The 23,574-nt window shown below is 43.4% G+C and overlaps 1 protein-coding gene across 2 annotated transcripts in view; it reads right to left on the bottom strand.

The window, feature by feature from the left end:
* Positions 1–3,984: 3,984 nt before the first annotated feature.
* The window catches only part of LOC118206461 (ADP-ribosylation factor-like protein 15), a 95,494-nt gene continuing 75,904 nt past the window's right edge, over positions 3,985–23,574 (bottom strand). For both annotated transcript variants that reach the window (XM_035379224.1, XM_035379225.1), the window contains exon 5: positions 3,985–4,993. In XM_035379224.1, coding sequence (XP_035235115.1) covers positions 4,841–4,993 — 153 coding nt within the window. In that variant the 3' untranslated portion in view covers positions 3,985–4,840. The remainder of the gene's footprint in view (positions 4,994–23,574) is intronic.

The raw sequence follows: 23,574 nt of genomic DNA, 5'->3' as shown, positions 1-23,574 counted from the left end.
TGTAATTCCTGTATGCTCTACCAGTAAATGACTGGAATATCCCACACTGGAAGTTGACGAAATGTTCAGATCTTGCATTAGGTTAAAGACACAACGGTTGTAATCTCCACCCCTGGATGAACTTTCGAAACGCTTTCTTTATTATTTTTTTTCTTAGCGGGGGGTGGAGACAGAGTGAAAGAGAGAGAGATGTTCTTCAGACCCTGTTGTTCTCTGTCGGACAACAAAGAAAACAAGCTGTATTTTTTCTTAATTAGTGAGGCTGGGTTCCCTTGTGTCACACGTTTGGGTTTAGTTTGCTTTTGTTTGCTTTTAGGCTACGTGCCTGAGGTGTCCGCCACCAGGGAACCAGACCTTCGTCATCACTCGTCACGACGGGCCAGAGTTCTGTGAACAAACAGGGTGCCGGATCACAGCAAACTAGTGCAGGGAAAAGGTTCTGAGGGACAATTATGGACTCCTAGAAGTTATGGAAAGCTGAGCATTTGAAAATCAGATTAACGTAAAAACAACAGACTTTTAGGGCACGAAAGGCAAAGTCAAACTTTTAAAAACGAGTGAAACAGTTGACTTCCTCTCCTCCAGATCGTGTGAATGAACTTCTTCCTTGAGTTTAATTGAATCCTATTTAAATAGTTAGAAATATTAGGGAAATAATATCTTACCTTACTGCATGCCAGACAAGTTGCTAATGCTCTCAGATAATTTATATTCACTGTTGAACAATGTGTATTTGGGTTTTAAAAACTAAATAATATGTTCTTTTAATGCATGCCCACACTGATAATATTACTTTTATTAGCATGGAACTTCATACTCAATTTATTGGCCAAATTACACTGTCATTTGTAAAATTCTTAACTTGCAACAAGATAATAAACAAATCATTTAGTATTTTTAGTAAGAAACTCACTGCTTAAAAACAACTCAATTTTAATTTATACTGACCACTTATTTATGCTTTTTAAGACAAATCTAAGAATGTTTAATTGTTTTTAGCCAATATAATTTATACAAAGCAGAGATGGAAAAAAATGTTGCTTAAATATGATAAATATACAGCATTAAAAAAGAATGTTCTTTTTGTATACAACATTGAATACATGATGAAATCAAATTTGATATTGGCTAACACCGTATCTAGCTTGGCACAAACACCTTGCTGGAACCACTTATTAAAATTGCTCTTGAATTTCTTGGTCTAGCCTGAAATTTCTGTTGCAGCTGACATCACCTCCAGCTTTCATGTAATGTTTATTTTACAAGCAGGCCAACTGACACGTGTGGAAACACCTAAAACTGACGCAAAGGCTCCAGCTAATTTCCTAAGATGCCAAAAAAAAAGGATTCTTGCGGACTGAGCCCCACACCCACCCTCGCCCCCCCTCCCTCCTCATGGTCATGAACTGTGTAAGTTGTATCGCACTGTATCTCAGCTCTGAGGGTTGAACCCTAACTTGGAGAGTTTGAAAGTAAGGGGGAGAATGATCCAAATCATAGTAAACAGGATGACAAGGACCAGCTGGTGGTCAGAGAGAACATCTGTTGCCCTTCCAGCATGGTAGGCCCAATCAACAGGTTCAAAAGCTCACTTAGCATAATAATCCTTCCACCTAAAGGAAAACCTTATTTTCTCTGGGTGTGTGTATGTATGTCATTTGTTTTTTACACGATAAACAATGTTTCTCTGTTGGGGGTGAAAACGCCAGTTTGCAGAGCAACAGATTAGGTGAAAACTCAAGGCAAAGCAATAGGGTGCGTAGCAGAGTCATGCTGACAGACTGCATGACAAGAAAAAATTACCATCACATGGCTCTGGGTGGCAAAACTATCACACGATTCATGTTTCAGAATTCTACAAATTATAGCAATTTGAGTGTGTCATTTCCCATGTACATTTAAAAATGACCTTCCTTGAAATGCGCTTTGCATACAATATGTCAAGTGCTTTTTAAAATATTTATCCATCAAACAACTGGTCATTTGTCCTCTAAAAGAGATTCTTACAGAAGATGTCTGGGCCGACCCAAAAAGATAACACTCGCTTATCAGTCTCTGCTCATTGTATTATATAGCCATGCATTTGGCCAGATTGTAAAAGTTGCTATTGTGAAGTGATTCATTATATGTTCACACAGAGCCATCTCCTGCAGATATATCAGTTTAAATGGGCTATCTGCTTGAATATCAGTTCAGTGTCTACACTTAAACGCAATATTTTACGGTCTCAGTTGCCGGCCAACTTTATGTTACCAATGGACCAATTCGATTGGATTAGAAGCCCGTAGTGACAGACGGTTATCTCCGTTTCCTGTCTGGAGGCCCTCAGCCTTTGAGAAGATGGCAGTCAGGACGTTGGCGAGAAGGCCACAGCCTTCTCCTCCCGCCTGCAAAGATATAATTTAGATCACGTGCTCATTTCCACGATCGGAGCAAAGCAAAGTGCTGTGAGTGGACCGAAACAAAGCAGAGCACTGTGAGAAATCACAGGGAATTTAATGTAAAATAAATGGCTGAAAACCAAAATGGCAATATGAGATCTTGTACTTTCAAATGTGGAAACTGTAACAGCCACTTCAGACATGGTATCTGAGTCAAAGAAATACTTTTTTTTGTATGGGGGAAAAAAAAAAGTGGGATGGAGGAAACTGTTGACATATCGTACTTAAATTAAGTGCAGTTAAGTCATTACAGATGTGATCACATAGCAGAATAAAATTATTTAAAATGACGTGTTAAAATGCATTAATGCATCTGGGATGCATGTGTTAAGAGACACATCCACATCCAACATTTCAGTCTAACAGATAACATTTGAAAAGTAATGACAGTGGGTCTGTACATATATTTTATTGTCATTCAGGGATGGTGAACAGCATGTATTGATCACACATATACACAAAACTTGTAACTGACTGGTAGTTACCAAATAATTTAGGTAAATTGCTGAATTTAGAATACATTTCCCCTCCTAATACACGCACAAATGCATACCATTTAAACTAAAATGACAATCTGTAACAAATGTACAAATTTCTCAATATTATAAATGAATTATAAAAAGGCAGCTGAATTGGCTAACAGGATATAAAATGTGGTAGATCCTATAAATATGACAAAGTATGACGAGCATCCTCTAAAAAGTGGGTAAGGGGAAGAATTAAGGAATTGCTGAACATTTTTCTGTACAGAAGCGTTCGGAGACACTTGTGGCACATAAAACATTCTGAAACACAGAATCAAAATTTTACATTTGCAGGGCATTACGCAAATCATTCTGAAACACAGTGTCAAAATGTTACATTGGCAAGATGTTACTCAAAACATTATGAAACGCAATCAAAATGTTACATTTGCAGGACGTTACGCAAAACATTCTAAAACACAGCGTCAAAATGAAGTGGCAACAATTTTCGCCAGCAGCGCGGGCAAAGGGAGCTGGGTGGCGGTGGGCAGAGGTGTCAGACAGGGAGGGGACCTCTCCGACAGTTGGAAAGCATGATAGCGTCAGATGGGGACTTGTCAGGGACAGCTGTCGTGGCCACTGATTGATAGTGTTTGTCTTCCACCCAGTAGTGAAATGCCTCAGACTGTGGTGTGTTTGAGGGCGTTTCAAATTCAAAAGCAGCAACACCAACAACCATGACAGCAAAAAAGGATCTCAATCAAATTCTGGACATGACAAAAGGTCACATTCTGAGCAACTGTGCCAAAATTCTTCACAATGCTGTGCGCTTGCAGTTATATATTTAATGAGAAAATTCCTTATTTTTTTGTGGATATACAGCCTCAAGTTAATGTAAGGCATTTATTTGGACTTCAATATTTTTTATTTGTTCTATTCACAGTAAGACACTTAACAGCTATACCGAGCTTCCCCTACCTCGTTTCATGAAAAAACTATTCAATCACACAGCAGACTATCGACAGACAGTTCCAGCTAATTCCATTCAATGCCCAGAAGAACATGGGGATGGTAATCATAATTTTTAAAATCCATTTTTATTATCGGCTGTTTTCAGGAATTCATTTTTAGATGTGAATAGCTTTATCATTCGTGCTCTGCAGCAACATGCACTTTGATGACCTGTCTTGCCTAAATATTGCTCCACTGGTGTTCTTTTACGATCCCCGCCCTCACACCCAAGCATGTACTGTAATGCTAGGTGCTTTTTGGTGCATGTGTTTCTTCTTTGTATAGTAGTTCAGAGCAAGACCATCGGCATTTGTAACAACATTTTTCAATGCTCTTTTTCTTCTTTATGTTTGTAAATGACATAAGACTTAACACTACGTACTTGTAACACTAAAACATTCCCCCATTCAACACAAAATTACTGACACTCGACAGCCATGCTTTCCATTCAACTCACAGTATGCACCAATATTATATGCCTTGATATACAATGTTATGTACTCAGTAGCACTGTGCAATAGACTTACAAACCGCATACCTACAGTATTTATCAACAGAACAAAGAGCCCATGAACGTCTTACATTTCAGTTCAGCCACGTTGTTTCACTAAAATGGCACAAGGGAAAAGAAAACGTGTTTTTATGAGTGCAGAAGTTACATAACACTTAACACTTTTTTAGGAATGTCATTCATTTGGTTCTAGATGAAGTCGCGAGCTGCACTTGATATTTGCTTGTCCATAGAGAAGCAGCTTTTGCCGTTCTGTTTTTCTTGTTTGATGAAGATGGCTTTAAGACAAAAATGCCCTCATCCATATAAATGCAACCAACGAAGAGAGCCAGCATTTATTTAATTGTAATTAGTCCAGACAGGGGGTGGGAGTGGGGGGTCAAAGTCCTTTATTGTCCTTCAGGAGAACCACCTCATATCCGTCCCGGATCTGTCTCCTTCTCCTCTAGAAGGCCGATCAGCTGGCTGAAACTCTCCTTTACGGCGTCCATGTTGTCCACAGTGCTGCCTGCAAGAAGCCATCTTTTACCCCGGGCCAGTGGCTCCAGCTCAAAATACTTTTTTATCTAGAAGACAAGAGAGAGAAAAAGCCCTGTAACAAATTCTGAATTTTATCTGCTCTTCCATCCTGGGGACCACAGACCTGTAAGGGTGGCAGTGTAGTATAATGCTTATCGAACTGACATATTGGGTTTTTGATTCTCAACTGTGGCACTACCATTGTACCCATATGCAAGGTTCTCAATTTCAATTGCTCCTGAACAATGTTCAGTTGTAGAAATGGATTGAATGTAAACATGTATTATGCATAAGTCACTGTGGATAAGAGCTTCTGCTAAATGCTGAAATATGACTTAAGTTTATATTTAATATGTGAATATATTTGCTTGCTCTAGGTCAGGGCTCCCTTGAATTAGAGAGGTCTCTTTGTATGGTAATCTACTCACATGGTTACAGAGAATAAACACAGAGGCAGTAAGGTGTTGTGTTGTTTGGTGACCCAAATGAGGGACCTTTCTTGTTTTGGGGCTTTAGTAATGAGTGTCTTTAATGGGAAACTGAGTGAGATGGACAGCCCCCAGAGATTCAGGCTGCCTGTTGGAAAACTCAGCGCGCAGCAATCCGAGCAGCTGCTCAAAGCCACCAGACGCAAAATGCCAAAGCTAACAGGCCCAAGCAAAGACAAATGACAGAAGCCTCTGTGGCCGCAATGATGAAGAGATGACGGGGAAAAAAATCTAACAGTTCAAATGCAGTTACAGTAATGAGAAAACGTGTTGCAGGAACTCCCGGCTTCGGGGACACTGTGGTGGAACAGCTGATTACAAGCTTCGCATTCCGACTTCATATTCCATGGCTCATTTATTTTAACGTGTTGGTGACGAGAGGGGAATAAAACCAGCTGTTAGGAAACATGTCTGACGACAAACACATTTCTGTCTGCTTGGGTTTGCAACACAAATGTTGCAGTTTACGACTATAAGATCCAAAATACAGCCATATGAGGGGCCGCACATTCGTAGTCTCACTTCCCTTCTGCAAAACAAACCATCCAAGTGATTCATACTATTATATCTTTAACCAACAACACCCCCCATTTCCAGTTTGTTACTGTGTACTCTGAGATAATGTCTGTGTGAAATGGCAGTTTGATCTTTCGGAAGGTATATGAATAGTTTTTATGACATCACAGACAGGGAGGCGTGGCTAATTGTCATGTGGCCTCTGAGGTCGCTGCCAAAGGCCACAAGGAGTCTCAAGACAACCTTGACATTGATATTACTTCATGTCTGTCTGACGACTGCACAGTGTTAAGGTCAACTGGACTACTGACAAGGCCCCTTTTCGTTTTCACGTCCTAAACGTTTGTTTTTTAAGAAAGCCCTTTATTTATCCATTATGTAATAATCTTTTTTTTATTATGGCATGCAATTGCAGCAGAAATATCCGTTTTCATTACTGATTTGCTTCCGATTTGTCAGATTGTGCAAACATACATGCCAAGTTGTGAACCCAGAACAGAAGTTCACAGTTTGGAGAAGGACCCAGCCATGCCCTAGCCAGTTCAAGGCGTCCACCTTTAAAATTCAGGAAGGGGTGTATTTATATCTGATTTATCTGGGACGAGCTACCGAATGGAGGGAGGGGAACCCACCAAATGGTGTATGTGTGGAGTGGGGGGTGGAGGGGGGAGCCTGATTTCTCCTCTCCTCCTCAGGAGCCAGAGTTATAGGAGTCTAATGACAGATTAAGCCACCTCGGCGGCGTTAGCCTGGAGGCCCGCGGAAAGCCGAGCGGACCCAAACAACGCTAACAAATCCGTCTGGGTAACACGAGCTGCCCCCCCCGGGACCGCGCTCGCCTGTCTGTCCCCCCGGACCTCTTCTGGAGGACGAGGGCCCGCGCCGGCCACCAGTCAAAACAGGGAAACCACGACAACCGCCCACCCCCCGCCCCCTTGTCACCCTGGCGACCCCTCCCGCCCTCCCTCCCTCCCTCCGACTAGACGATCTGCTCATCCGGACACACAAATCACTCTGCCCTCTGGCACCTTTACAAACTGTGCAAGTACAATTTTAGAGGTGATACAGGAAACATGAGAGGGGGTCCGGGCAGGGGGGTGGGGGGGTGCAGGGACCCCCTTCCCCGCCCATCCCGTGGACACTCGTAATGGTGAGCATGTGTGTTCTGTGATATTATTATCTGTTGCTTAGGTTCTGGGTATACATAACAATCATCCAGCCACACCCTTCTCTTCTTCATCGTGTAAAAGACACATCCCACACTAATAATAATCTATTCCAGGTTTCTAAATGTCACCAATTTCCCCTTTATATTAATTGTCTCCTAATGGGTTTCAATTGCACTTTAACCATTCATAATCATTGTCATCAAAAATAATATTTGTACATTAGAGTAATATTTTTCAACACTGTACAGAGCAAAGTCACACACACACGCACACACACACACGCACACACACACACAATCCAGAAGAGACCAGTTTCTCTGGGATTAACTCTTAAGCGCAGTTCCACTGGCGTAAGGGCTGTGTGCGACAGTGGTACTGGTAAGCCCCACAGGGACTCTGCCAGATGGCTTCTCGGATGACCACTAGGTCAGCCAGTCTAGCCTTTTCTAGGTCATTTCGACCCCACGCCTGGATCTGTTTAGCCGAGAAAGCTGATTATGTCTGTGAAAGGTGTGTCTGTGTCAAAAAGTTACTCTCTCACCCACAACACGTTGGCTTCTGCCTAGCAACAGCTGTCCGACAAAGATCTCCGCTAACCCCCTTCAAGGGGTCTCAAGAGCCGGTGGCCAGACACAAAAAAAAAGACAGACTCCGCTATTGTTTCTCGCGTAGCCGAGCCGAGCCGCGCTGCGTCGGGGCCGAGGCTCCGCCCTGCGGGTGCGCGCTTGAATCCGGCCTTCGAAAGCGCGGAGACGCCGCTTGGTCTCCTTTCAGGAGAGGCCGCGTCACACCGAGAGCTGGCGCAAACAATGGCGCCTCCGGTTTGTGATGTAATAGCCATGACAGAGGGCCCATTGCGCTGGGGCCAGTAATCCTTATGGGAAAACGCGCGGGGGCCGCGGCCAGATGGACACCTGACTGGGCGCGGACTTGCCACCTACGCGGTGCCGGGCCACCATTGCAGTATTCATGCTTGTTCAAACATCCATCCCCACCCCCCACCCCCAAAGCGCAGAGGAGGATTCTGGGACGGCTGTGCTTAAGCACAACCAATCAGGGGCACTTAAACTCAACATTCCCCCTGTGTCGCTTGTCAAGGCAAATTTTAGCCACTGATGTCCTCAAAATAAATAAATAATTAAAACAATAACACAATAAGAAGAAATTGAACCAAGCACACCCCCAAAATATTGTTGAAAAAAAACAAAAAAAAACATTTGAATCCACAAATACGTAATCCCCAAATTTTCTTTGAGAGGCAGGGGGCCTTTTTTCCCCCCACAATTTTTAATTTTGAAAAAAAAATTTTGTAGTCACCCTTAAATTGCACCATAAACATGTTCTGGAAATACCAATTAGTTCAGGAATCCCGCAAGTTAAACCCGAAAAAAGCAGCCATGTGAGGGTAGGGGCAAAGAGAGAGGCCTGGCTTTACAAAGAAGCCCTGTTGAGGGCCGGTAGGGTGGTGGTGGTGGTGGTGGTGGGGGGGGTTGGGTGATTACTGACGGCACAGACATGACTCGCTCCCTTCAGACGTCTCCCCAGCTGATGCAACAAAGCGCGGATCTGCCGGTCGTCTCGCGACGACGCTAATCTAAAGCCAGCCTGTGTGAGGCAGGGAGCGGGGAGCGGGGAGCGGGGTCTGACTGCGTCCAGCTGCTCTTTGGCCTCCCAGATTACTATTACATCTGATGGTTTAGAGAGCAAGGCTCAAGGGGGGAGGGGGTCAGCCGGGGTCAATTGGATGTATTTCAGACCCCCGCAAAGATAAATCTGATTCGGGAAGATTTGCCCCCTTCGTCTCTTTGAAATCTCGTAAAATTAGCCCGGGCTAATCTACGACAAGAGCGGCCCCGCCGTGCGCTCTCAGCCCTCGGATTACACGTGCCGAAAAAAAGCGGATCGGTTTCACAAACGGCGACGGAGTTTCGCCCCCCCTAAACTCAGAATGCGGAAGCCTGCACTTGTGGAGAGGTTTTGATAGCTTATTTGTCTCGGAAAAGCATGCAAATGATCTCTATAATTATCTCTATAACTATACACCAACACAGCCATTGTCATGCTAATCTATTGAATCATATTTGTTGAGGGGAGTTAAAGATTAGTTTACTTAGGTTTGGGGACGGATTCTCCCTATTCCAGTGAGGCTTTTAATAGCTCCTTAGGAGATTTAGAGATAACAGTGATGAACGGGTGAGTCCAATTAGGGTCCAAAAATGGTTAACTAGAATTGGACCTTTAAGCTTTTAAGTGTCAAAAATAAAATAGGTCTACAATACATAATAAAACTAAAATAAGAATTTTATTTAATTGACCATATAATACCTGAGATTGGTTTGTGTTTTCTGTTCAAGACCTGGATGGTTTTCCTTAGGATAATATCTCAAGGAACACATGGCGATCACAAAAAATAACATTTGTATCACAGACACAGACAGACTTTCATTTTGGTAAACCTTAGATTAGCCCTCAGAACAGGATGGGGATTATATAATAAAAATAATAATTCAAATATCTTTACCCAACAGTTTTTCAGATTATAAAATGGAAGAGGTACACCAGCCAAAATCCTCGGTCTTGTTAGACTTGAGACTGTGAATCATAGGGTCTGACCAGGGCCAGATTTACTATTACAACTGATGATGTCCACAGGGTAAAGCCATGGATAAGACAACAACAACAACACAAAAAAGAAACCGTTTCTTTTTTTTTGTTGGTGTCATTGAGTGTAGACATAACATTTTAATGGACAACAGACTGCTTGAGCAAGAGTGATAGGCATGTGAGCCTCAGACAGACAGAGTGACAGACAGATAGGCAGACAGACAGGCCCTTGTCAAAGAGTCTTCTCGGTATTCAGACTGAAGCAGACGTGTCGCATTAGCTGACCGAAACGCCAGCATGTCGTGCGTCCGTCTAACAAGGTCTACGTAACGTAAATTACATGAAATGTATTCCCGTTCAGACTCTTTCTATCTAATGAATTCCACCAAACTACGTCCAAAATGAGGTATGCCGTCTGATAGGTTGATTGTCTCCTAAGCAGACAGACCCAGTGTGTGTGCATCCTTCGGTGAAGAAGCAGCAGCACAGCCGTACCACTGCAGGTTTCCACCAAGGATTCGAACCTGCAGCTCCAGATTTCCTCAGAGCAGCTTTCAAGGTGCCCAATGCATCACATGACACATTTATGTTCACTCTCTCTCTCTCCCAACTGAGCCTGATCCCCCCTTTCCTGAAAACATCCTGGTCTGCCATCCTGTACACGCTATGCAGGGAATTTCCTGGGCTGTGGGACATTAATAAATGAATTGAATTAGAGGGAATTGAATTGGGCTCAATTGAATCTACGGGGCCATGTCTGCGAGCCTACGTTCCCAGCAAGCAAGCGGCACCCGGGTCAGCGAAAGAGCGGGGAGAACCTCGCTTTGGTATCCCAGACGACCAATTATCCCGTCTGACATCGGTCACATGAATCATGTTCCGATTCCCATCACAGTAAAAAGAACACGAACCCGAGTTTCAACAATGTGTAACGTTACACAGACGCCGTTTAAACATTAATTTTTCCTATTCCCAGTGCACATGATGGACAGCAAAGCACTCTGGGTCTGCACTCCAAGCATTGTGATTGGCTGGAGATGGCACTCAGAATGGCACATATCAGCGCTGTTTCTCCAGCTTGACACTTTGTCATTGGCTGTTTTTCCCATTATTCTGTGGTTAAGCCCTTGCTCTTTAAGCTCTGGAAACATGCACATTACGTATCTCACTGTGGTGGCCTATCGTAAGTCTCCTGTGGATAAGGCCATCAGCGAAATGAATAAAAAACACCAATAATAACATTGCATAACAGCAATGAGTTACTTGTAGACACCTTTACAATGCATTTACAATCTCCAGCAATGTAGAATGTCCTGTTAATGCCACATGTACCTGCAGAATGTGAGCATTAAAAGCAAACTGCTTGTTGACAAACATACTTTATATGCACATCCAGGCATAGTAAGTGTAACTGTTTACATGCAGGGATTGCATTGCATTACACTGAATTAAGCAGGCGACATCATGCACATTTTACACAGTTTCACTTCAAGCTGCATAATATCTGCAGAAATATAAAACCAGGTTAAGCTGCTGAACAGCAAAGGAAAGGAACGGCAGGTTCAAGATTAAAGACCTGGACTCCTCTCCCCGGCTCCGCCCCACCGCTGCCAAAACGGTACGTTTGTTCCGAGCGCTCGCCGAGCGTCTGTCTGGACGCCCCTCTGCGTGGCCCCCGGGGCCCGGCGGTATTGAGCTTCCATAGCAGGTGGCCCCGTTCAGAAGAGAGCAGGTCTAGACGGGTCCTGAGGGGGGACCCACCGCGCTGCTAGGAAACCAAACAGCCCCAGCCAAGATCAATAACAGCAAAGCTGCCCTGGACCCCTGCCAGACCCCGGCCGGGGCTGCAAAATAAGACTTAAACCGATACTCCGCCGGCGGCTTAGATTTACTGTCCCGCGTTTTCGGTTGGGGAGAGGATCACCCCCCCCCCCACCCCACCCCACCCGCTAACCCCCACCCAGACCGCGGACCCCGGCAAGTTCAAAGCGGCTCAGCGCGCTCTCTCTCTCTCTCTCTCTCTTTCTCTCTCTCTCTCTCTCCCCGAAGGCGGGGGCCCCGGGTCCCGAGGCCGGGTGCCGATTCCACATCAGAGCGGGCCCCCGAGGGTTCCATAAACCGGGCCCGGGACGCACAGGAGCACCGCGCGAACGCCGGGGACGCCGCGGCGGCGCTTAAGGCCCGGCTGCGATAATGCACATTCCATACACCGGGAAACTTCAAATGGGCCCCGAAAAGGCTCCCCCCCCCGCCCCGCCCCGAATATTCCCTGCTGGATGATGAGGAGGTTGACCTTTATTTCTTAACTTTTACGGCCTGCTGTTTTCGTTTCCCGAGCCGGGATGAGCAACGCAAACACGGGCCGCAGTCAGCCTTCGGCAAAACGGACGAGACCGCTCGCTCTGCGAACGGAACTGCAGCTGCAGACGCAGGCGAACGCAAACAAAAACATGATAAAGAGTAAGTGTTGCTCCTTAGCGCTCATAATGCCCATTCAGGCTAAACCCGTTCAAGACTCTGACCCACTGCTACAGACACAGTGTACGTACATTCAGTAAATGCAAATACTGTACATACACACACATATATAAGAATGTATACATACACCCACATACACATACCCAGACATAAAAGGTCACAGTGTCATGAAATTTTTAATTTCTTAATTTCTGTGTCATCCCAACTGAAAAGTCTTGACTCCAGACTTGAGGGCAGAGGCCCCCGTTCTTCTCAAATAGAAAAACGGCAGCCACTGTCTTGACATCGGAGATGAAGAACAAACCCGCTGCAGATTTACAGTAGCCTGATTCATAAAGGGGAGTGGACGTTTAGCCTGGGGGACTACAGCGGACGGACGAGGAAGGCCCGGGGTCAGCGTTTCCCTCCAAAAATGGGCCTCAGTGAAGTCCCCACCCCCCCCTCCCCGGCTGACAGGTGACCCGCTGGCAGGCCCTCAGATCCCCACCCCAGAGCATGCAGCGCAGCGCTAACAAAGAGCCCATCTGAAAGAGATTTAGACCCGGCGCACGGCGTCTGTGTGCCCCCTCCTGGGACGCCCGCCTCAGTCTCAAGGTTCCTCATGTTTTCCCACTTGCTACCTTTCAATGGCTTTTCCTTCTTGCCAATTTGGCCATGTTTTCATATCGCTGGGGGTGGGGGAAACTGCCCAGGTTCTCTTCTGCAAACAGAACACAGGCACTAATGAGTAAATGTTATCATTATACACACACACGGTCGTATTTACTCAATTTCCTCTGCTATGCACATGCACGCATGCACACACACACTTCATAATATTCTGGTATTATCCAAATGTATGTGCCAGATTTTATAAAGTGTTATTAGTTCACAGAAGCGTGGGATAATGTTTTTTGACGACTACCAGGAAGGTTCCCAGCCATATCTGTATCCAGGCCTGAGGGGCACTCACGAACCCAGGTGCTTGAATCACCCCATTCCCAGGATTAAACCTGTCCGCCATGCCCGTCTGTTTTACTGCGGTCATGCATGAGCATGGCATGCACCGTACAGTACGTAGGTCACAGTCCAAAAGCACTGTCAAAACACCTGCTCTCCTGCATTTTTATGAACTTACTTGATGCAGTACAGTAGAGCTAGGATTCTCGCGATCACGGACAGAGTGCTCGGCAAAACAGAACTTTGCTGTCATTGTCTGCATTCATAAAATGGATTTACGGTTGAAGTTTGGGTTTTTTCCTCAGACTAATATGTAAGGATTTTTTGGTCTTTATTTTCTTTGGGTTCTCCCAAGAGTAAATCATTTGGAGAGAGACAGCTATTTTGTAATGCATGTCATACAATACCTTCCTCCGACTGTAAAGCATTCCAGTAAGCCATCCCTCTGTCTTACATCAACCGTAGCTGTACACATCTCCGCTACTGGTTTCTACCGTCACTGAAGGCGCTAAAATGTCACTAAATCACTGCTCTTCCCTATGAAATTACATCCTGAATAGCTTACACTGTTTCAGTGTAATGCACATTTCCAAATTTTACCCCTACATTACATCATTAAGTAAAATTTGATAGATTTGATTAATGGAGTTTAAAAAAATAACAGTGGCTTTGATTTCTGAAATGAAGATTCTGTTGATAGAACACACCCAAATGTTTGATCCTTCAAAACAGAACAAAATAACACTCTGCTAGAACATGAACACTGACCTGTGTCCCTGACAAGTCGTCCCCGCCCCCCCCCCCCCCCAGCCAGCCGTCTAGCCACAGTCAATTTGTGCAGGTGGGCAGGGGGTCCCGACCCTGGGTCAGGCCTCTGTTCAGTGAGGTCACCCTGCTGCATAAGTCTGGACTCTGCAGAGCCAGAAATGGAGCTGCCTTGGTAGAGACATGTGGGGAAGCTTGGCGTGATGCCCATACGGCTTGCCCCCCCCCCCCCCCCCCAAAAACAAAAAAACTTGCAAGTGTGTTAACAAGTTGTGCCTGACAGCCTACCGCATGTCTCTAGAGGATGGTCGGTTGTTTAACTGGATCTGCGCCCATTCCTGTTTTTACTGCATTTTGTTTTGTTGAGGGATTATGCAAATCTAACCTGCGCCAAAAATGATGTATTTTCAATTAATTCATTTAAATACATTTCATTTATTTTTATTTAAATCTTGTATGACAAAAGCAGTTTATTTTGCTAAAATGTCTGATGTCATATTGGGTTATGGATACTGGACCAACAGATATCTGGAACTCAACTCACCTGGGAGGAAATGTGAGAAAATAGAAGTCAAGTATCACACTGGCACACGTACTCAAGCAAAAAGTGTCTGGGTTCTCATTCAAAGGGGAATGCAATCTCAATGCTGGCCTGTATTACACGAGTGGAGGTATGCTAGTGGCGTGCCCCTCTCATTTTACAGCGGTACTTTAAGTGCCCCTCTGCACCAGGGGCAGGTGGTACGCCTCTTAAAAAACACAGCTCCCTCCAATCAAGCACCTTTTATATGAAAGTTCACACTTTCAAATGTGCTACATCTCTCATAAACTGCAGGGGTATGCACTATCTGTAAATGAAAGCTCGTAAGTTTTTTCCATGCTTTTCGCACACATTTCCAAGTGTTTGCGATATTTCACTTGACTCGACTGTCTTTACGTGACGAATCAGTCATACCTACGGGCATTTAGAAACTCCAATTAACCTAACCTGCATGCCTTTGGACCGTGGGAGGAAACCAAAGTGCCCGGAGGACACGGTGAGAACTGTGAGGCAACAGTGCTCCACCGTGCCACCCCAGCAAGTTCCTCTTCCCAATCCATCATGTGCTGCCGTATCTCATGTGCGAGAGACCGGGACCCTGACGCAGCGGCATGTCTGCTGATGTGACATCATTCTGGCCGTGCGGACCCTCCCGGATACGTCCAGCATAAATCAGGCTTTAAAAACCACTAATCAAAATGCTACATCAAAAGACTGCCAGCCATGCCGCCGTGTGGGAAGTGTAAATTAGCGGCTACCCTTGCACGAGCTCTTCTAGAACACGCCGTATTTTTAAAAGGGGAAACCCCTAGTACATAGCCTACTGCTGCAGCACTTCAGGGCACTGTTAAAGGGTTGCACAGATGCAACCAGGAGCAGACATTCGGTTGTGTGCTGAATTATGAACAGTAAACATGGTTTCAAGTAGCACCGCGCTTTGCACATTCTCTCCTCGGTCGGATCACTACAGAAACGACGTCTGCCTAAAATCGGACTTGCTTCCATTTCTCTAAGCCTCTGGCACCTGCCCAAAGTTATCCACAATGGGCTATTCATCATCATAAGTGAGACCATATCACTTTTGCATATAATTATTAATAAGAAAGAATAGGAAGAAGGGCGAAATTGTTTAAGTAACCGCAAAGCAATATTCAATGTAGGCTATCAAGTAGCTAAACGGTGAATAAAGAATATCTGACACCTCTACCGTTTCACCCTCTACTACTTGGAGGGGAGTGAGATATCCTTCAGCACAGTTGGACATACTTTAGAATTTCCATGGTAGATTAATAAAAAATGAACAGACAGAAAAATAAAATGAAATGTTTGATCCCTCAACGGAATGAATTATGAATTCATAAAATTATTATGCTGCATCACAAAACAAATCCGCAAATATACGAGCAGCATACATTTGAGCCAACAGTTACTGGCCTCATGTGAACTTGGGGAAACCTGGCCAAATAGACTGCGGAGCGTGAGCCAAACGAACTCTGCTATCACGGCGACACTGTCAATTTATTTACGTAATGGGGTTATTGAGCCGTCTTACTCCCCAAGTTCAATCGTGTCACCTTCTCCGTTTTCCATTGCAGCTCACGCTAATAGGGGCTCGTCTCAGTCTAGACAGTTCAATACGACGTTGTCTGTTAAATCTGGGTGTCTGGAAAAAAGCAGACATGAGGTAAATGCCTATCACCGTGCGTAGCGCGTAGCCGATGCAGGGTGTCACCGACGGTCTCAACAAAGCTGCTGCTGCTGCTGCATGTTGCCTGCTGTCAAAGTCACTAAGCCCAGGGACATGACGTGGGGGCTGGGTCGGCCTGGCTTTCACCACCACCTATTCCACCTGCTAGCCCCCTCATCTGTGCATTATGAACCCAAAAATAATAAGCATCACATTCTCAAGGTAGGGGAGAACCCAGAGTGGAGCTGATGTCATTGTCCCAAGCCAGAACCATATCGGCCCGCTTTGAAATGTATCTGATTGCGTAGGAATAGTGTGTATTCTGCATTGTAAAGGATCACGCTGGCTGACCACTTACATAGTCTGCAGCATAATTAACTGTTTAAGGTGCAAGATCACAAATTCGTGATTAGATAGTCAATAATGGAACATTATAATGCTGATGTTACAATCACTACTGGTGACTGTAAACAATAGAGTTCCAGAACACTGACTTAGAATTTTGCAAAAAGAAAAAAAAAGTAAAACATCCCAAAAAAATCTACTCTTCAAAAGGTTAAGGTTGGCTGGCTGGCTGGCTGGTTGGCTGGCTGGCTGAGCAACAGCCTTACATGACACCAGTGTTTTCACAGAACTAAATACACACAAGGTGACTGCAGAATGGGATTTAATGAGAACTTTCCCAGGAAAAGAGTTTTTGCCCTTCCAGCTATTGAAATAAACGAATACTGTGCCAAGATCTTAATTTGAAGGTGACTTTCCCCACTTGTCCTCACGGTAATGACAAGCATTCATTTAAAATGAAGAGAACATAATTGAAAATGCAGTGAGAAGGCAATCCTGATTAAACATGCAAAATATACAGTGAAAACAAATAAATTAAGAAAATAAATCTTGCTCTAGACTGGAAGGAACACCTTGTTTTATTTGGACAGAGTAAAGTTGTTTTGGCACGAAGGGCTGTTTGATGATGACATCAGTAAAGTCTTCCTATAAATCAACATCGCTTTATTTCATTAGGTGCATCTGCCTAAATGATAAGGAGTTTATACGTGAAAATGATCTCATTTTCCGAAACACCGCAGCGTCAATATTTCATTATGAAAACAAGTTAAAAAAGGACTAACTTTTAAAGCTGTGAAATTGTATCCGTAGCAACAATTCCCCCCATTACTCCAACACCCCCACCGCCACCCCACCCCCACACTCTCCTCAAAACTTGACATCTTTCCTTGAAAACACACCAAAAAAACAATGCAGCAAAGACAGAATGGACCCAGTGCAGCCCACCCTGTGCCGCCGTTCCACGGCCAATAAAAGAATGTGATGTCACGTTCAGCACACAGGCATTTCCCCTTCACCCGTCTCCTGGTTCGCTGGCTCCGCCCCCTTGCTATACCTCTCCATTCACCAGGAGATCGCGTGCTACCTGTAGACAGCATTTCCCTCGTATTTTCAATTCTGGACCATTAATGTAAGTATCTCTGGTTTCCTTTACATCGGGTATTTGTGGCCAGACCAGTGACCCTCTTCAGTTTGACTTTGGAAGCTTTATTTTCCTCTGCAGATGTTTGTTTAGACTGTGGCTGGGGCAGAACGTTTCGTATTTATAATAACATTTAATTAGGTTTGTTTTGGACATGCGCTTTCCCATCGAATCCAACATGCAATACACAAAGCGGCAGTGCACCATCAAGTGTACAGCCAGGTTTTGTGATTAATTTGAACACTATTGCTCTCAGGTGAACATTTCACCCTACACAGCTTAGAACAATAACCTCAAAAAATAAGACACAGAAAATAAGACCAATTGCACGGCAACAGTATCCTGTTATTCTGCTACTATTGGGCTGGTCCTCGAGACTGATAAAGCACTGCTTGTAAACTGAACAGACAGTCAACGTAATTTAGAATTAAGCTATTGCACATTTAAACCCAGTAATACAAATATATGCCTACACTGTCATTATTTCAACTGGAGTCACAATAAACCATATATGTGTGGTTAACCTTTGCTTAACAAAATAGGAGGAAAGAACATTCTCAATTTCCACGTTATTAGAAACAATAATAAAATTACCTCCCCTTGCAGACAGGAAATCTACTTAAGACTTTGTGATGCATGCCTTTTTTAAGCTGTTGCATGGACAAGACCCAAAAAAAAAAAAAAACATGAGGACATTTTGGAGACTTTTGAAGAGTCAAAGCTCTAAAAGACTAACGTATGCTTCAACAAAAGTAGCCATTTGACATGCCTGTAGCAATTAAAATATATGGAGGTTTTTTTTTTTTTTTTTACTGGCTAATGATCATTAAAAAGGAATAATCTCAAACATGTTTAATGGCACATTTACCTACTTTATCACCAAACTTTATACTTTGTTTTTGACTAAAATAACATGACTAAATGCTGTGGGGTCTGATGTTTTACAGTCCAGTTAGACTCTAAAGTCCTGATCTCAGTGTGAATCCAGCCCCTCTGTAATTGCAGTCTCTCTCCTGTACCACTGCAAGTTCCTATCAGCAATGACAGCAGCAGAGACTGGCTACATAAATATCACAGTACTTATTCTACCAATGAGATACCCCCACCGCAAAAACAAAGTTCTCAGGTGTTGGTTTTGCTATATTAAGGATGAGAAAGGTATAGGCACTTTTCACCTTATCGAAAACATTTGCCATAACATCATCTCTAAGTTTTCAAATGTATTTATTCCATGAAGAAACTTGTCAATAGAGGCAACTGAATTGTCTGCCCAAAGAACAAAGGAACACATAATAATTAAGAACATACTTTGTGGTCTGGGGTTGAAGGAAAGTAACATAAGTACACAGAGAGGGTGTGATTAAATGATAAAAAAAAAAAAAAAACATCTACCAGAAAATGTAAACAAAACAAGACGTTATATACAACTCCATGTCTAATGCACTGCCCACAAAATCAGTGGTATAAATATGATCCTTCCTCTAAAATGACCGACTGGCCCAAAAGTAATGGTAGAGGGTGTGGTCAATAAAATGACAGACAAAATCAAAGAAATATGATGTAAACAAAAACACTTTTAATTTTGGCAAGCTAGGTTTCTGGATTTCAGGATTTCAAAGAACAAGAGAAAAACCAAAACAACAAAACTATCCTCAATACCTGTGAGGGGATTTCCCTCTCTCAACAGGCCAGCAAAGCTGGTTGCCAGTGCAGGTGACCAAAATCATAAAGCAAAGGCAAAGACAAAAACTCAAATGCAGATTCAAGTCAAATTCACAAGCCTGCAGTTCAACATTGTTTGCTACTCTCTCCACACTAACATTCCTCACGAAGATACTTTGCACAAGCTGAAGGGGATGGGCGTCTTAAGTACTCTTTCTAATTGCTGATGGCATGCTTCAATTAGGGCTAGATAAAAACTGTGGACTGGCTCTCAACTTCCAGGGAATGGAGTCATCTGGAAGGAATACAATGCCCTTCCACCAGCACTCCTGTGGTTAGTCCAGGGGTCAGCAAAAGCCATGCCATGATTTTAACTCAGTCAGCTGATTTCACTAATTAGTTCTACCACCTGGCTGAAGAATTGTGTTAATGAGCAAATCCAGGTGATCAGAACAAAATACTGGGGAGGACTTTTATTTTCTGAACCAGGATTTTCCAGCCGTGCCTGTGGTCCAATTGCAATGATGTCCTGTTTTATGACAGCTTGTTATTAACAATAATTTAACACCCAACTCACACTGCACACATAATAATATAAAAACATCCCAAATCTTTTTGTTGAACACCTCTTTTATATGCATACAATTGTTGATATAATGTGCGTGTATGTATGATAATTGCAACTTAATAAGGGACAATATGGTGCAGAGGGGAAAACATTTGAAGGCTGGATACGCGTCTCTGAAAATGTTCTCCTGCTGGGTGCATAAGAATGTCCCCGAATCTGGGAACAGGGACCTAAATGGGATTTAAACCCCCTCATGCAAATATTTCCAGCTTTAAGATTGTTTCAGGGGTTTTAATGGCCCTGGCATTCATCCTTTCAGTGACGAAATTTATTTTTATTGTCATCTTTCTCCTTTCTTTTCCACCCCCCCCCCCCACCGAAGTGGACTGTAACAACATGTTTATTTACCCTATGTAATATGTTATTTCCTCTCTTTCTGCCTTGGCTTGTTTCCTGAAATATGATTGGTGGTTTCACGTGTCATTTACCATGGCTACCATAACTGGGGCTTGTAAACTATTTTAAACAAGGAAATTCAATTAGGTGTACCCAGCACAAGCCGGCAGCCATTTTCTCATAAACTCACACAATGTGATATTTTATTCACAAATGACACTGTTCACATTTTTTTTTTTTGTTCAGGCCAAACGCACCTTTTTAGGCCAGTTCTTTTGCTTTGATATGACAAGTTATATACAGAGATGGATCAGTTACCTTAACATTTGAGCTGGATTCTTTTCTTCTGCTCTTAATTCTTAGTCAGACCCAAGTGGTGCTTAGTCACTTACAACACATAATAATTCTGAGAAGCTAACTATGAACGGCTTCCACATTTATCAGAACAAGGCTACTGTACCTCTTTCAGATTTTGCTAGGGAAGAAAGTTACCACGGACACCTGCGTATGAAACTAGATCCCGGCAATTGACCTAACTGTGCCAAACAAAGAACTGCAGTGTTGAGTTATTATTTCCAACAACAAGAGAACTGTTACACGTCAATGCCCATATCTGTGTGATTTCGCTTCTTTGAAGGTATTGTTACACAGGATATAATACAATATTTGTTGTGTTGTTTGAGGTGGAAAAAATGCACCTGAAGCATTAATTTATTAATATTTAGATAATGCTAACAGTGTAAGGTGACCATTTTTATTGAGATATATGAACATGTAGTGCCTTTAGGGAGAAACAGATTATAGGACTATCAATTACCACATAAAAGCCAGACCCCGTGACACTACTAGTTTGTGTTTTTCCATTCAAAACAATAAGAAAGACCAACAGATTAGAGTTCATTGACACACAAAAAAAAAAAAAAAATCAAAGTCTGAAGGACTTTCTTCAATATCTTTAAACACAATCAGGACAGATTAGGCCCCTGATATAACCCGCGTCTCAATAGCTCATTAATCGCAAGTCATTTCGCAGCTGACTTTCATAAAGCACAAACGGTCCGCGCGCCTTGTGAGAGGAGGAAACGATCGTCCTGGAGAAACCTTACACGTATGAGAAAGGGATCGCGGTCGTGCGAGCACGGCGCAGAAAGGGCGATCCGAGGAGAGCGAAGGGGCGCATTGTTGTCGAAGATTACCGCCCCGGCTCTGAGTGACGGGGGAGGCCGTGGGCAGGAAAGTGGAGCACCTGGCAGCGCATCAAAAGAGCGCATAAAGCGAAGAATCAAAATCGAATTAAGAAAAGACGATAAGAGGAGGATTTTGGGGTTTTTTGTTTCATTTTTTTTTGCTTCATTTTTGGACAGAGCATCACCCCTTCCGTGTGGCGGCCGTCCCAAACGGAGACTTGGCATGCACAGTCGCTCGCTTGGTTCGGAGCCCAATTCCGGGGGCTCTCTCCACCTCCCCCTCCACATACACTCTCTCTCTCTCTCCCACCCTCTCTCTCTCTGCCTCTCTCTCTCTCTCTCTCTCTCCCCCCCCCTCTCTCTCTCGCTCTGTCTGGGTTCCCGTGGCGGGCCGACGTGTTCAGACTCTTCTAATTGCAGAAGAGGATTAAATGCATTCGGATGTTCAGCTTTGACAATTGCGACAGGGGCGGGGGTGGGGGTGCATATTACATGCTACCTTTTTATCACGGAACCTGCTTAATTACCAAAGCCCCCCCCCCCCCCCATGAGTTCCCAACCATGACAGGACCATCCCCTGATGTGACAGGATAATACAATAAAGGCCATCAACACTCTTCCAAGAGGCCTACATTACAAGTCATTCATTATAAATGTTTCCACTCAAGCCTGTATCAGTGCCTATCACATTAAACTGTATAACACTTGCGACTGACAGGTACTCTTTAAACCCTTAAAGCCCAGTGGCCATGAAATTAGATGCCAACATCTTAAATTATTGCTTTTACCTGTCACTGATTCAAAGTGCAACCCTATAACCTACATACCATTGAAAAACTTATACTCTTTGCATTTTGAAGCAAAAAACCACTAGATTAGGAAATTGGTAAAACAAAAAAACAAAGAAATAACAAGGCAAGCCCCAAAAGGAGGGCTGAAACTGACACCCCAGGTTGATAATTATAGTATTTCATATTCCAATAACTATGCGCAACAAGTCTAAAAACTGCAGTTTGACTACAGTGATGGTACTGACATCATCAAACTTGTATTGTAGAGAGCACTGCCTGCTCACATACTTGTGTTTGATTTGGTCATTTGAACCATATATGTACTGTATATAATTTTGAAGATAATGGGGTTTATTTAAGACAGGGGGGTTTCTAACAAAAAGCCCTGGGTTTAAAGTGGGTTTTAAGGGGTTAAGCACATATTTTTTCCGTGCATTTCACACCAAAAATTAGCAAACAAATATAAGAGTATAAAATGGGGACTTGCCGACAGATTTATGCTAGACTTGTTAAAACTGGCAACAATAACGGATATATCAGTTTCTGAGAATTTTAACCAAGTGACACTCATTAATGGGCCAGCGAGTGTGAAATAGACACCATAGATTCTCCCGGAAAGTTCTCGCCAGCCCCGCTACAGCAATCAAGTAAGTATTTCCCCATGTTGCCTAGGGATGAAATTTGGTAATATAAGAAAGAACTGTTCACCTTTGCCATAATCGGTTTTCTCACGATCGCCCGTTAGCCTGAATGTCCTTGAAGGACACTGAACAACCCCTAGGTAAAATGAAAAAGTATGTGCACAACGTAAAAAAAAAAGTGGTAAATATTAGTACTGCAAACGCAGAACATATATATGCAATTCATGACTACATATAACGTATAACATATAAACAAACTGTTCTGAGAGATGCCAGTGGTCTGCCAGGAAGGGTATCAGAGTATGACGAGTCCTGGAGATTAGCTACACTCACTGTTACGCAAGTTTAATCGTGAATCAGCAAAGCAGGGCCTAGCCTTGTCAAATCACATCACACAAGTCCTTTAATACATCTCTTTACCCTCATGGAGACTTTAAGGCTTCCTGCAAATCTTGCATATGTCCTTTCAGCCCAGAATATGATTTAAATTGTGACAGAAGGGATCACAAAAATGAGTATTTTGAGCTGTTTGGGCTACGTGTTTAATGAGACCTAAGGAAGATTTCTATGCATCCTTTCCACAATGTGGCAAATATACAAGCAACAAAATGAAAGAGAATAATAGGGGTGGGTATCATTTAGATTTTGCCAAAAAATACTTGGTAAAAGTGGTACTGATGGCTAAAAGGTGCCTAAACTGATCACTTCTT

The sequence above is a fragment of the Anguilla anguilla genome, chromosome 10 (assembly GCF_013347855.1).
Source record: "Anguilla anguilla isolate fAngAng1 chromosome 10, fAngAng1.pri, whole genome shotgun sequence".
Lineage (NCBI taxonomy): Eukaryota > Metazoa > Chordata > Actinopteri > Anguilliformes > Anguillidae > Anguilla > Anguilla anguilla.
The sequence above is the reverse complement of the archived record's forward strand: the minus strand, read 5'-3'. Positions and strand labels throughout refer to the sequence as shown.